Genomic DNA, 15,315 nt, shown 5'->3' with positions numbered 1-15,315 from the left:
AGATGTCCACAAGCACCCACCTAACTTCTCGGGACACATGCTATCCCTGACAGCTTGCTCCAGAAGTTTGGTGGATTGCTGATTCATCCTCTACCTCTGACCCTACCTCTGACCATCTCTATGGTCAATGCAGTTCCTATGGAGGCAAGACTTGCTTTACCATCAGCAGTAATGGTGTTTTGAAGGAATAAGAGTTGCTTTGGTTGTGTTTCAGCTGAAAGAGGGAGTTTCATTGATGAAAAGGGGAAGTCATCTTCTGGGTTAATAATTATTAACCCTGTCCAAAAAAAAACCCAAACAACACAACAACAGTCTTGGAGAAAAAAAGCTAAGAATAAATTTGTGATATTTACCCTCATTGAAAATTATCAATGAGTCCACCTTGTGGTGGTGTCACTGGGCTCTGAACACTGGCATATGTCTGTAAATGACATAGGAAGAAGGGTGAATAGGCAAAGAGTAGAGTTTGAGAAGAGTATTTTATTGAGAATAGCTAAATCCAAAGACCTTCAGGTCTTGAATACAGCTGAAGACTCTCTCAAAAAGGAGAAAGTAGAATTAGAAAAGACAGAAAAGTGCAACAGTGATGGTCAGAGGTAGGGAACAGATTCCATACAAAAAGAGACTAAACACATTTTGAATTTTTTTTTTTTCTTGGAAAAAAAATGCCTGAGGGAGCTGTGTCCCAGCTCTAAGAGACCATGAATGGTGAGCAGAAATGGTTATTCATTACTTTCAACAATACCAAAAACCAAAATGAGGGGCACCCAGCTGAATTATCAGGCAAATGGCTTAGAAGAAACAAAAGCCAGTGTCTTTTCATATGCACCTAATTAAATTGGCAAACTCTCCTTGACAAAAATATAAATGGATTCAAAAAGGGTTTCACCAGGTGAATGGGAGCAGCAGCCAGCAGCCCCAGTTAAGTCTCTTGCACCTCTCATTGCTGGTGTGTGACAGAAGACACTGGAGTGAAGGTTTGTCCCTTGCCTGCTCTCCTGCACATCCCCTGGGGCCACTACTTGAAACCAGGATGTAAGCTTCCCAAAAATGTGTGTTGCAGGTTTATAATTCCTGCTTGGTTTTGGTGCTAAAGTTAGTCCTCAGTGCGACAAACCCCAGATTTCACATTACTCAGTTAATATTTTGCAGGTAGACTGATGAGCAGGGGCTGTCTACCTGCATATAAAGAGCTTGTGGTCTGGGCTGGCAGGATTTTGTGGGCTGTAACAAGCCCATGCAGCCCAGGTGCCTAATTTGCAATAGGGAATTGCATCCCAAATGCCCTGAGCCCCAGCAGCGCACTTAGGACTTATGAGAAAATGCCCCAATTTTTGGTTCTTGTGACCCTATCTCCAGCAGATAGTAACGGTGGGGTGGTATCTACTTGTATCAGCACAGGCTTCAGGCCAAGCACTTCCCGTTGTTGCTGCTGAATTTCTTGAAAAACATAAATCATACCAGGTAGCTACATAGATCAGTCTTAAAAAAACAATAGTCATTCCTACAGTGAGAAACATATTTTTGGAAAGCAAGTAATACTGTAAAATAATTGGAAGTGCTTGTGTTTCCTCTGAATAAGAGATTTAAAATTAGATGCTGATTTCATACCTGGTTTTGGACTGATGTAATCCTGGAGGCAGTGTTGGAGGTAGTTTTGCTCTGCACTGCCACACATTAGAGAAGAATCAGTCCCAATTTCTCCTCTGCAAAATCATGGAAATAAGAACTAAAAAAAATAAGCATGACTAAGCCATTTCAAATCTAACGGGGAAAATAGTTGCCTTAATATATTACTGTAGAGGACTGAGTACATGAGAAATGATGATCCAAAAATGATTTAAAACCAGTAGATAATGCAACTGACTTGAATATTAAATATACATAAATAAAACATATTATTCTTCACCGTAAATATGTGCTATCATAACCCATGCACTGTCTTGTCGCTGCTAATCACCCTGAAGGCCAAAGGTCATTTTTCATTCAAACCATTTATTTTCTGCAATTGCAAAATAGATGAATGAATTCTTGTGGGGAACAATTAGAAGGAATTAAAGACAATGGAAAGACTATTATAAAAGCTTTAAGAATCAATTCTGACTAAAGAAGAAGATGAAGTCGTATAAAAAGAAATATATGGTAACGTTGAGTTTGTATGGGTCGATAATGACATCTCAGTGCTGAGAGAGAATTACCTTCTCTCCCAGCAACATCATCATTACATATCTCATGCCTGTGATCAGTACATGTCAAAATCCTTCATATTGACAAATGTGCTGTCCACTTGCATCTGTGGAGAATGTTTTAGCAGCTGAGTGATTATGAATCAAACCCCAGAGCTTACAGCCCCTACTGTCTCACAATGCTTTCACATTTGTTGTCTGACAAGTAAATGTATCTTAACTTCCCTCTGAGATTTTTTTTTCACCAAGTTTGATAAAAGATGTTTGGCAAATTGGCAGTGGTACCCTGTACATTGCAATTTGTACTCGGCATTAGGAATGTGAGCATGAAATGAGAGGGCAAGCTACAGGCTAAAAGAAAAAAGAAACAAACCCACAACCCAAAGCCAGAGCTAACCAGCACGTGAATAGTCATTCCAGGAGATGAATACACAGCTCTGACCATTAAAATAAAATTAAAAAAAAAAAACAAACAAACCAACAAACCACCAAATCCAAATGTGCAATTATTCCCATTAAATAAAATTTTAAAACCCCAGCAATCGGAGCAGTCTCTTACGGATTTTGAAGAAAGGGTTGTAAAGGTGTTCTCAGCTGAGGAGCATTCAGCATCTTGTCTTTCTTGTAATTTCTTTCTTCATTACAAGCAAGGTATTGCACAGGGCTCATGCTGTGATTTTTATGCTTTGTATGTGAGATCTTGGGTTTCTTCTTTTTTCATTTGTTTGTGGTGTTACGAAGAGGCAGATGGTTACTCTTGCCTGTCAGAGGGCTCAGCAGCAGTCATGGACTTTCCAAGTGACAATGTTTGAGATTTTGGAGCAGGTTTTGATGGTTAGATCCAGACACCTTAAAGGAAGTCCAGAAATTATGTAATCTCTACTCCCTGAAAATTACAGACAGCTAAGAGTGGAGATACCCCAAAGCACATAGGGTTTACAGACAACAAAAGGAATATTAAGAGGTTGAAATATTCAGAGAAAAAATAGGATAGGCATCTAACAGATAATGTAAACACATAACATCAAACCCACCAAAGGTTTATTTCTTACAGATTTGTCTCATAGTCTTTGACTGTGATGGGCCGTAAGACTGGACTGAATGTTTGCATGTAGCTGGGACATTGATGGAGCCTCTCTGGATATGGCTTCTTGCAGATCTTGGTTGAGCTAGAGTGTTCATAAGGTTTCCTCTGCAATATTTGTCCTCTGCAAGTCCTGTAAAAAGACCCAAACTGCAGTAATTGAGTTGTTGTTGGGGTCTTTATTTTTTCTATTGATTTGGTCCAAAATGGCCAATGGTTTCAGTAGATGGGATTCATAGACACACGGGTGCAAACCCACAGACCATGACTGCGTAAACTGGAATTTTATAGACGCTCAGGCTTAAAAATAAGAAGAAATGAACCCTGTCTAATTTAGATGTTTGGAAGCAGCTTTCTGTTATAGCAATTAGGACAGGAGTCCTGCTGTATGCTGGCATTGTACAGAAACAGCACCATGCTGTAACAGTTATAGGCATTATTTCAAGTGGGACAACATCATGGCCCCGACCTTGCCTAATGTGCCCCATACTTTCTGAGACTGCAGCTCTACGTTTGGTTGGGTTTTTTCCTTCCTCTTATTTTGTCTCTTGGCAGTGTATGTTCTTTGCATTTTGTGTTTCCAGTGACAGACAAAGCAGTATTTGCCATGACAGGTTCTGTACTATGTTCTGTTGCAGATGTCAGCTATAGAAAACATGGCTGAAAAGCTGGAGAGCTTTAGCACCCTAAAACCAGAGGCCAACGAGCTGATCCAGTCGGTGCCGTCCATGTTCAACTTCCGTGCTCCACCGAGCACTCTGCCAGAGACCCTGCTGCGGAAGGGCAAGGAGCGCTACACCTGCAGGTAGCCCCAGGGCCACCCCATGCTGCTCTCTCAGGCTTCTAAAATCCCCCCTGCTCAGATGGTTGACAGGGACTGTGGCAGGTCTCAGAGCTCTGTGTGCCCAGTGAAACATGGAAAGCGTTTTGCTTTGGGGGTCTTATTAAATTATTGGTGTTATTGCCCTGTATCATACTGGTTTGATAAATGAGGTGGAAACTATTACATAATCAATCCTTTTTTTTCCAAATTTTCTCATAACTTTCATATACACAAGTGTGCTTTCATTACTGTTTTTTTTGATCATAAACTACAGATGTGTTTTCTCAGGTTTCTGGTTTTAATATCCAAAGGGATCAGTGATAAAATACATGACTTACTAGTATTTCTGTGTACAGACTTAAAAAAATACAATGATGATAGTCATCATAAGTGCAACCAAAATGAATGGGAGCTTTGTTGAGGAGAGTAGAATTATTTGTGTGGGTATTTTGAAGGCTTATATATCACATTGTGAAAAGGTAAATGGGATGTTCAAAAGTGAAGGGATTCAATCTTCAAAGTTGTCACATGGGGTGACCACTACCCTCATTCACTTAAGTGTTGTGTGTGCTCTGCTCCCATGAATAAAATGGGCTGAATGTTCTTAATAGGACTGGGCTGATCATAAACTGAATATTAGTATGTTACTTGAACGAAGCGGGAGGGCTCATGGTATTTTTTTCCCCATTATTTTTCCTGTAACATATTATCAAGTTTGGAGGATCGTTTTTAAATTGCATTATTTAGACCTGTTTATCATCTCCAGAACGTGCAGGTGTTTGACACTGGCATATCAGGTTTATCTGATCTTTTTGAAAACATGTCACCTTCTTTCACGACATGTTGTTACAGAAGCATACCTTGATGGATTACGTGTTTGAGTCTTGTCTACTCTGATCCTGTTCAGTGCACAGAATGATGTCATGTTTGCTGACACGTAGAATTGGTTGAAAGATTTGAAATTTGCAGAGGCAGAAGTCCAAGGCTTTAGTAACAGATTCTCTTGATTCCAAATCTGAATGTGACCAATATGACCTTGTGAGCTTAGAAATTTGGGGTGATCTTTAAAACTGGTATGTTTTCATATATCCCTTGCTTATGCACAAGAAAAGCAGGTCAGTGCTAGCAATTCCAATCCCATTCTTCTGTGGTTGTGTCAATCACATTTGCTGAATGCTTTTATTATAATGTTGTTACACCAAAGCAATGCCAGCAGTACCATATTTTAGTGATTCAATTTGGGTTGTGCATCCAGTGCAGCTCAAATTGGGATGAAGGTTGCATTATCTTATCAAACATTTTCTTATCACAGATACTGTGGCAAGATTTTCCCAAGATCTGCAAACCTAACACGCCACCTCAGGACGCACACTGGAGAGCAGCCCTATAGGTACTGCAACCCCTTATCCCATCTGTGGCTTGGTGAAGTGAATAAAGCAAGGGAATGAGTGTTCGATAGCCTTGCTCAGCCAGCTTTGGTGCTTGCTCCTTAGCATTGATGACCCACCATTGTGTTTGGGTCTTAAACAGGGCTTTTTTCATTCAGTGCTGATACTCACTATTGGAGCTGTGGAGCTGGGGAAGGGTCTTGGTCCTACTTATTGAAATTCTTTTGGCTTAGGCAGCTGCTCAGGCGCTATCTGCAAATCCTGCCTTTGCCTCATGGGATAGCTGGCACTTTGGAACCAGAATGATTGAAGTGATTTTCAGTAGGGCTTATGGTCATATTTTCCCTTGCAAAAAAAAAAAAATTTCTTTGTAGGAGCTTTGTGGTATTATTTACAGCCTAAAGTTGGGTGTTTTGTCAATCAGCTGATTTCTGGAAGGTCCCAGTTGTAAAGGCGTTACTATATTTATTTGTTTCCTGCCTCATCTGGATACTTGCTGAGGTCTGCCTAACTGAAACCCACGTAATTCTACTTTCTTGTTGATAGAAGTATGTATGTGATATTGTGTGTTTAGGACAGTCACAGGCAGAAATGTGTGAAGAGAAGCGTCACCTTATTGAAAATGAAAGGCTAATTTAAATCAACTGGAAAGAAGCCAGTTCATGTTCCAGTAAAACAGATGCACCAATTTCTGCATTTTATGAGCTGCAAAGAGCAGAGTAAGCTCATTGTTTGTGAGGAAACAATGTCTTTTGCCTCTAGTCTCTTTGGGAAATGAGATTCACATCGAATTTTACTGAAGGAAGGTCTTGATGCATGTTATACCTGTCCACTGCATAAAAGCCACAAGCAATTACTAGCCTAATGGACGATTTCAGCACTAAAAAACCCCTGACATCACTGACAAGCGTAAGAGAAGCATGGGAGAAGTAGAAGATTGCAAAACTAAAGTGATGAAGACTGTTGGCTGGTTGCCAGTCAGAGAATTTGGAATAGTTATAGTATGACTTAGTAATGACTTAAAGAGCAATACAGTAAAGGCTTTAGGGACTCCAAATCGCTACAGAGTATGAAAATTGATGCCTCTGGTACCAGAGTGATAGACTAAACTACTCACATTGGCACAATATTAAAGGTTGGGATTGTTTATTGCTGTTTTTTGCAAGATAACCAAATTTCCTCTGGGATTAGCAATCAGGCAAGCTAATTCCTCAAGAAAAGATTTAATCACACAGTATAATTTAGAATAGGGAAAAAAATAGCCCTTTTTACCTTATTTGAGCATTAGTAGAGATCTGTTTCATGTTTTTTCCAAAAGTGTGTAATTGTATTGTATTGGCAGAACATGAAACAATAGTTATTGCTCTACTGTTTTCAAACTTCCCCGCTTTGCATGCAACAGTTTCAAAAACATGGGAATCAATTACCCTAGCTAATTTGATGCCATTAACTCTGAAATATTATGCTTATTCCTAAAGGCAGTACTTAAAATGTAAAACCTAATGTGAATTAAAGCTAAAAACCCCACCATAGGAGTGATAGTTCCATTCCAAGAGCACAGCTCTCCAGTTATTCAGCCAAAACTTGTCTGGATTTCAGGGAGGGTTTTGCCTTAGTAAGGACGAAGGAACTGCAGTTGGGTACTGAGGCTGAGTCCAGAAGGTGCTTCATGTCTCTTATGTCAAACTTTACATTTCCAGACACTAACAAATCCTTTTCTACCCACTTGTTTTGTTTTGTTGGGTTTTTTTTTAGATGCAAATACTGTGACAGATCCTTTAGCATATCTTCTAACCTGCAAAGACATGTCCGTAACATCCACAATAAAGAGAAGCCATTCAAATGTCACTTGTGTGACAGGTGTTTTGGTCAACAAACCAATCTTGACAGACATCTAAAAAAGCACGAGAATGGGAACATGTCTGGTATGTATGCCTTTTCCCTCCCCAGCGTGCCCTACCAACCGCCAGTGTTCATATACAGGGACTGCATGTTCACTTTCAATGCTACTGAGTGTCAATAGGCACACGTTCCTCTGTGCCGTCTGCTCCAATGAGTGGGTGTTTGGAAAATATGTAAGTGCCTAAGCTCTGCTGACATTTAAAGTGCTTTGAAAATCCCAGTATAAACTCTACTTTTGTATAACTTAATACCACTGGATGATGTCTTTTCTTTTGGTTTTAATTAAGCCAACCGTAGCATTTTGAGAACAGACTGGGAAAATTGATTTAATCCCACCTCTGCAATCACTTGGCTCTCAATAGGAGTCCTCGATTTGGAGTCTCAGAGGGTACTCTAAAAGATTTTCTTGGCACTTTCTAAAATATTCCCACTGTCAGGAGCTGAAAAGCGCTAGCTATTATGGAGGTAATGGTGTCTCCCAAGCCTCAAAGCAAATTGGTCACTGAACAGCAGCAGCAAAAGCAGTGGCAGGTAGTGGATATCATTGGTCTGGTTTAGATATCTGCAGGGTTTAATGAAAATCCTGTCTGTAGTCTTTTAAGTATATACTTTACACCTCTGGAAATAACCAGATATATGAAGTGAATGCATAGCTGTCTTTCCCTGATGCTCAAAGACATCTGTCACTGGTCTGTCAGTGCTAATGAACCTGGGTGATTACATCAGTGGCTGTTCCATATTTTAAACAAATCTGCATAACTGTAGCTAATAAAAAGAAATTTGTTTGCTCAGTTCAGCCATTGGTCTAACGAAGTTATTGACTGACAGTCTTGGAGTCACAAGGGATCAAGAGGGAGATATTGAAATAGATACTTGGCAAAAGTGATTATGGACCATGGAAATGGCACCCAGCATGCAAGCAGTCTTTTTGGCTGTAAATCACCTTTGCCCGTCACTTCCTTTCTAATTACCAGTTTTATGGCCAAAGGCTGATAGATCACTATGACCAACCTTTTTTCTAGCTCTTGCCCATTTTAACCATCCTTTCAATTTCAATTTGACATAAATGTTTAGACACAGAAAATGTAAAAGACCAGCAATAGAAGTCCTCTATTTTGCTTTAAGGTACTGCAACATCTTCACCTCACTCAGAACTGGAAAGCACAGGAGCAATCCTAGATGACAAGGAAGACTCTTACTTCACAGAAATTAGGAATTTTATTGGAAACAGCAACCACAATAATCAGTCCCCCCTAAACTCAGAGGAGAGGTAAGTTGCACTGGATCTGCATTCAAAAGGTGCAACTTTTCAGGTTTGCTGACTGATTTTTCACTTTTGATAATGTCTGGAGACAGAGATACTTCAGTAATCTGGTTGCTTCAGTGTTCCCCTTGCTGTATTACGAAAAGAAGCATGTTGATTCCCTCCCCATCGTGCATGACCATATTGCCAGTGGCAGATGTTGGAAAGAAGGTTCCATCTATGAACACATTCCTCCTTGTATCAGAAACTCTCAGTTTCCAGTTCCCATCATTGACTTAAATCTGTTGAAAAATGACCTCATTTTACATTCAAGGGAATTGTGCATCCTATGGCTAAGTGTAGAGAGCCTTAAGATTTAATGCAATTTAGATGTGTAATTAATAAAGTAGACTAAGCTAAATTCTTGGATCAAATGAAAGATTGTAACTAAAAGTCCTTTCCTGTAAGTAACTCAATCCCAAGAAAGATGCTGACCAGCAAAACACCCATGAGGCTGTGGGTAGATGTTGGTAGTCCACCTGTACGCCAGGATGTGAAAGACTTTTTCCTACTAAGATTTATTAGGTATATGGGTGTTTCAGTTCTTCTGAACTAACAGAAGAGAGACCACTTTTAAATATTATCAGCTAATAAAAGTACAACCAAGCAGAAAAGGCTGTAGCAGGGATATGCATGTCAGCTATACATATTTCTTGAGATTGGCATTGCATTATGCATTATTTATACCTTTGCGTTGGCATTACGTTATCAGCATCAAAAAATTCTTGCTGTTGGTGACAAACTTCACTGTCTTCTCAATTTCCAGATGCCTTGTGAAGGGGTAAAAATGGTGGATATAACATAATTTCCACAAAAGTATTGGATTAAGTGATTACATGCATATTCAAATTTCATTCCATCTTGATTGGCAATGAGGGTTTGGGATTTTTTTCGTTGCACATCTGGTCTCAACATGTCCTCTGACAGGAAGTCAGAAAAGTGGAAAGGTTGCTGGGTTGTGCAGTGTTTCCTTTCTAAATTTGGCACTTCAGACTGCTCTTGACAGATATTTTATCCCTGGCAAATTGCTGCATTTGAAAACATAATTAGAGAATCTGTTTTCTTAATCACATGGCTTTTGTTACTTTGGTTGTAGTCCATCTCCCTTTCATTTCTAGCAGCCTCAATTGAGCATAACAAGCAAGTTGGCAGCCCAGACCGTGCTCAACAATTTCTTATTTCTGCCTATTTAAATAGAAGATGATAAAGAGATATTGCTCTGATTATCTTAGAGGGGGTGGCTGCTTCAGCTGCCCCAACTCTGCAGAGCCTCAGATTTTTTGATACTGTGATATAAACAGACCATTCCCTCGCTTTTTTTAAATTATTATTATTTTTAATGACTGCTGGAATTTGCTTGGAAAATAGATGAAACTCCATTATTTTTAGCAAAACGATACTATTGTTGTATAGGAAACCAACTGTCACTTGTGTATGCTCCAGAGGAAGGTATATCTGTTACAACAGCAAGTCAAATGTTAAATTCTAAATACACTTCTAGGGCTCATCCTTGTCTTGCCAGACTTTTGGTTATATTCCATATTGTCCCACACAGTTTGAAGCACATGGAGTCTAAAGCAAACTCTGGGTGGACAATACAGTTTCCATTTTTATAACTGTATTCCTGGAAGAGTAAGGACCTTTTGCACAATGAGAACAATAGATGAATCAAGGCCTGTGTGCTACATAACGAGCAGACACACTGGTAGCGTGAATTTGTGTGGCTCCACTGAGTGCTGCCCTTCTACACCGCTGGTACTTCTGGCCGTGCATTTGTTGACGCAGCAGTGGTGCTGAGCTTCTTTGGCTCTCATTTAATACAGTGGACATGATGCAGCTCCGAATGCTTAGAATCCTACAAGTTTGAGGCCTTCAGCAAACGAGCCCCTACTTCAGCATGGGTATTATGTCCTTGATAAAATCCCGTAGGAAGTAGTTAAGAGAAGTCATTGTCTGAAAGCAAAAGACAACGTAATAACAGCAAGTAGGCCAAATGGTTTTCCATGTGTGTATTGCTATAATTACTCATTTAATAGGAAGAAATACACTTGAAATGTTATGCGACCTTTCTTTTCATTACTTCTTACCCTTCAAATCAGTCAATAATGTAGTTCAGTGTGGAGGCAATATTGTGGGCTCCTCTTCAGGTCTTTAGCTGAAGTCACTTAGGTTCCCATGTTTGTAATCCATATGTTCAGTGAAGTAGTATGGCTTCCAAATGGGTGGTAGTGTGCAAAATTAATTATGCGTGTAATTCTGACTTTAAAACTCTGAATGCAGTATTGGATGTCATTTTTGAAAATGCCAGATCTGATTTTCAGAGTTTCTTGGCCCCTACAACTTCTGCTAAAAGGCAGTGAGTTGTTTTGCACAGGCTACATATATGATTGGAAACATGAGATGAAATAATGCATGAGAAAATTTGGAATGGATATCTGAACATACCTCCACATGAACAGTAGTTTTAGCAGGATAACTGGAAAATACCATGCTCATGGTACTGTAATGTCCCACTGATTTTTCAGTAGAAATGTTGCCAATTTTCTGCCTAAACATCTGAAGCTAAACAAGATACAAAATCCAGAAATCCCTTTATTCTACTGGGACAGATCATTTTGACATCTGTCTCTGACAATCTGCTGGTGAGGAGCTTTTGTAACTGATTTGTGATTATTACTGGGGTTTCTTTTGGTATTTTCAGAATGAATGGCAGCCACCTTAAGGATGAAAAAGCCATGGTAGCCAGCCAGAACTCGGATTTGCTGGATGATGAAGAAGCAGAAGATGAAGTAATGATGGACGAAGAAGACGAAGAGAGTGAAATTGCAGGGAAAGCAGTCAAAGAGCCTGTTATGAGTGACATACATGAGGGGACTCCAGAGGAGGATTACGAGGAAACAAGTACTTTGGACATGAACTGCAAAGCTTCCCCTGGCAGGTTGGTTTCTTCCGAGTATTGGCATGCCCAATATGTGGAATAAAAACAATAAACCATACAAGAGTGCCAGCGCCAAACTGTGTGCCGTGGGAACCTGTCCGAAGTAGCCAGCTTCCCAGTTACGATAGCAACATGTGTCTGTGTTTGGGTCAATACCAGCTCTGTTTTCAGTCTCTTCATGCAACATGTAGCCCTTCAGAGAAAAAATAACTGCTCAGGGAGCTATTGTCATGTTCTGAGTGAGACAGGAAATGTTCATGGGAGAGACGTTATCTGCTCCATAAACCGACCTGGACCTCCCATAATGGTTATGTGAAATGCTGTGGAGACACCAGAAGAGAGACAGCCTCTCCCTCCCCTGCTCCCACTGCCCACCCTCTCCTCTTTATAAAATAAAGGGAAATTTCTTTTATTTCAAGATCAGAGTTCTGCAGGGCAAGGTGGCTTATGAATATAAAAAAAGGGGGAAATTCCCCAAATACATAAATCTGAGAGGATGAGGGAATGCAGAGAGGATCATTTAATTGATGTTAAAACCTCCATGGTGTTTTTGTAGGTATAAAGAGGAGGAGTATAATAAGACTGGACTTTCGGCTTTGGACCACATAAGGCACTTCACAGATAGCCTCAAAATGAGGAAAATGGAAGAAAATCAATATAGTGACGCTGAATTGGCAGCTTTCAATACTCCCCAGCTGCCAGAGGACCTAAAACAACCCTTGTACAGAAAATCCAAGTCCCAGGTAAAAGCTTAACTCAGTTAAAATGTTACTGTCACCAAATACCTGAAGGATTAAACTGTTAGTGTGTGGCAGTCAAGGTTGTTTCAGCTTCGTCAGACAGGGCTGTGCTCTGCACCCACAATCCTTAGCCTGCCCCGACCCCTTCCTGTGCTCCCATTGCATCTGGGAGACCTGGAGGGTGCTTTGGTCCCTGATAATGGAAGGATTTCTTTCTTTTTGGCTATTTTTGGTCCTACCTGTCATCCGCAGAAATACCATAAGAAATACTCTCACTCTGCTTTCAGACAGCTGGTGTGGTTACACTAATGCTGTGACGTGTAGCTGCTGCCTTGCAGGGATTTGACATGATCTGGCTGGCTTGGCTTTTTTGTACTTGTTATTATAGTCTGTTGGATGTTACTGCCTCTTGGTCTTCAGCATGTTTTTCATACAGCAATAGGCAGGCTCATATCCTAGTGCTAGTTCTTGATTATTTTTTTTTTGACACATTCATTAAAATGGGTCTTTTTAGCCCCTTTTTGTTTAAAAAAAAAAAAATCCATCTTAAAAACTGCAGAATATTCTTGTAGAAAAGGTCAGCGCTGGAGACTGTAGTATTTGGTGAAATACAGGACCAGGCAAGGGATAATGTGATTCCTCAGGCTCTTGAAAAGAGGCTTCTGTGCCAAGAATCTGAAGGCAAAGGAGACTCTGAGACCTTGTCTACTATCAAAGGTTTCTCAGAGCCTTGAGAAGCCAGATGAAAGCAGAAATTATTATTACTATTAGTGAGTCAAAAGTGTCAGTGAAAAGGTTGACAGTGGTTTTACCTAACACGTTTTGATTTTTAAAAAAAAATAAGTTGAGAATAGCAGTTGTGGCCTAAATGATGCCTGAACTGTGTAGGATGGCATGGGTCCAAGCTCAGATCCATGCTGGGGAACCATAACCTATTTGTCCTTCTTCTTTTCCCATCCAGGCGTATGCGATGATGCTCTCTCTCTCCGACAAGGACTCCCTTCATTCTGCATCCCACAATTCTCCCAATATGTGGCACACTATGGCAAGAGCTGCTGCAGAATCCGGCGCCATTCAGTCCATCAGTCACGTATGACATTGTGAAGTCTTACCGAGAATGGGACCAAGTCCAAACCAGTAGCATGGCTCTTTCATATATGACTGTTTAAAAGACTGCTGAGCAGAATGCCTTATAAATCTGCAGGGTCACTCATTTAAAGTCCGGTGACCTTAAACGGAATAATTTTAAAAAGAAAGAAACTATTTATTCTCAATATTTTGTTTTGCACAGCAAAGGCAGCTGCTGACTTCTGGAGGATCAATGCGACTTAACAAATATAAAAGTTTCTGTGGATTATGTAAACTGGCACCGGGAAAAAGTGTCTTCCAGTTCACCCGGCTTTGAGGGGCAGGGGCAAAAGGGTTAAGACTGCATTGATACACACATGGGCACTCCTTTAATGTAGGAACTGAATTGATTTTCTTTTTGTATAAGATAGTTTGACACAGGATTGGGAACAGTTGCTTTCATGTACAAATCTCTTCATTAAAGCTTTATGCATTTTAGCCCTTCAAAGAAAGAAAATAGTTCTATCAAATGCACACTATCCATCGTAAATGTAGAAAGAATTAACAGGGAATATTTTGTTCTCTCCGTGATTCTTTTGCCTTCTCAACTGCATTGTTAAAAAAAAGGAAAAACAAGAAAAAAAAAAATGAACTCTGAGAAACAATACATAAGAGGCTTGTGTATATTGTAAACTATGAATGTTCACTACTCCAAGAAGCTAAATCATCCAGATAATTCTGTGAAAGCACTGCGTTCATCGAGAGCACCACTAGTTCAAATCATTGTAAGGAGATTTTAATTTTCGACAATCATGTCACTATTTTGTTGTATTGTTTCCTTTCTCCCCTACCCTCTAATTTCTTCTTTGTGTTGTGTGTACCATGTATTTATTTGCTGGCAAACGATTGTTTGTTGATTTAAAATAGCACTGTTCCTGTAACAAACAGCACTGCTCCAGTCCCCCACTGCGTTACGATGTAAGGCACCCATGTACTTCAAAATGAGTGAGGTGAACTGATCTGTGTATATGGGAGTGCAAAACAGTGTTTGAAATTTTCTTACATTCCTCTTTTATTTTATTTTTGCCTTTTAATGAACTAAATAACTGATAGATGCAACTTAGGGTTGGTTTGTTGGTTTGTTTTTGGGTTTTTTTTTGTAATACAGTAAATTGATTCGATTGTATAAACAGTTATGATTTCTTCATGAAAGCATGATTCTTCTGATTAAAAAACTGTACCCAATATTTTAAGCTGGTTGTCTGCGAACTTGTGTGATGTTATTATGTTCATGTTAATCCTATTTGTAAGATGAAGTGTTCCAAATTTATGTTTAAAAAAAAAAAAATAAATAATGGAAGGTATTCAGTTATTTTTGGGGTTTTTTTTTGGCCTTTAGTGAGGGACCAGATTTATTTTTCCTTTTGTTTATAATCTCATTTTGAAATAATCGGCAAGTTGAGGTACTTTCTTTAAATGCTTTGTACAATGTAACTGTTACGCATTTCAGTACATTACTATGAGAGGATCAACTTAAGAAAAAATAAAGGAATACAAAACTGAAGGGATCTTTTTCTTTTTGTCTTGTTTTTGTCTGGGTCAGGGAAAATTGACGTAATTTGTCTGCAGTCTGGGAAACAAAGGCTGTGTCTGTTGGGTCATAAGGATAAGGTTAACCAGAGGATGGGGCATTGCAAAGCATCTTGGGCTCATTCACACCATTGGGGGTTTTTAGATCAGTCTTTTAAGTTTTAAAACTACCTTGGAAAAGAGAAATATATAACTCATTTTACAGGAAGGATTGGTGCACCTTCAAACACTGTTGTAGAGCCTTGAGCTTGGGCTGGTGATGCAAAAACCTCCACCTGCTGTTCATGAGGATG

At 39.6% G+C, this 15,315-nt stretch overlaps 1 protein-coding gene across 8 annotated transcripts in view; it reads left to right on the top strand.

Annotated features, from left to right (window-relative positions):
- The window catches only part of MECOM (MDS1 and EVI1 complex locus), a 343,256-nt gene extending 328,452 nt beyond the window's left edge, over window positions 1-14,804 (top strand). For all 8 annotated transcript variants that reach the window (XM_062603153.1, XM_062603154.1, XM_062603155.1 and 5 more), the window contains 7 exons: window positions 3,909-4,075; window positions 5,406-5,483; window positions 7,237-7,406; window positions 8,509-8,653; window positions 11,388-11,624; window positions 12,181-12,367; window positions 13,326-14,804. In XM_062603153.1, the coding sequence (XP_062459137.1) occupies window positions 3,909-4,075; window positions 5,406-5,483; window positions 7,237-7,406; window positions 8,509-8,653; window positions 11,388-11,624; window positions 12,181-12,367; window positions 13,326-13,460 (1,119 nt within the window). In that variant the 3' untranslated portion in view covers window positions 13,461-14,804. The remainder of the gene's footprint in view (window positions 1-3,908; window positions 4,076-5,405; window positions 5,484-7,236; window positions 7,407-8,508; window positions 8,654-11,387; window positions 11,625-12,180; window positions 12,368-13,325) is intronic.
- The last annotated feature ends 511 nt before the right edge of the window (window positions 14,805-15,315 follow it).

This window comes from Pezoporus occidentalis, unplaced genomic scaffold (assembly GCF_034315485.1).
Source record: "Pezoporus occidentalis ecotype Australia unplaced genomic scaffold, CSIRO_AGI_Poc_V1 ctg8, whole genome shotgun sequence".
Classification (NCBI taxonomy): domain Eukaryota; kingdom Metazoa; phylum Chordata; class Aves; order Psittaciformes; family Psittacidae; genus Pezoporus; species Pezoporus occidentalis.
The sequence above is the reverse complement of the archived record's forward strand: the minus strand, read 5'-3'. Positions and strand labels throughout refer to the sequence as shown.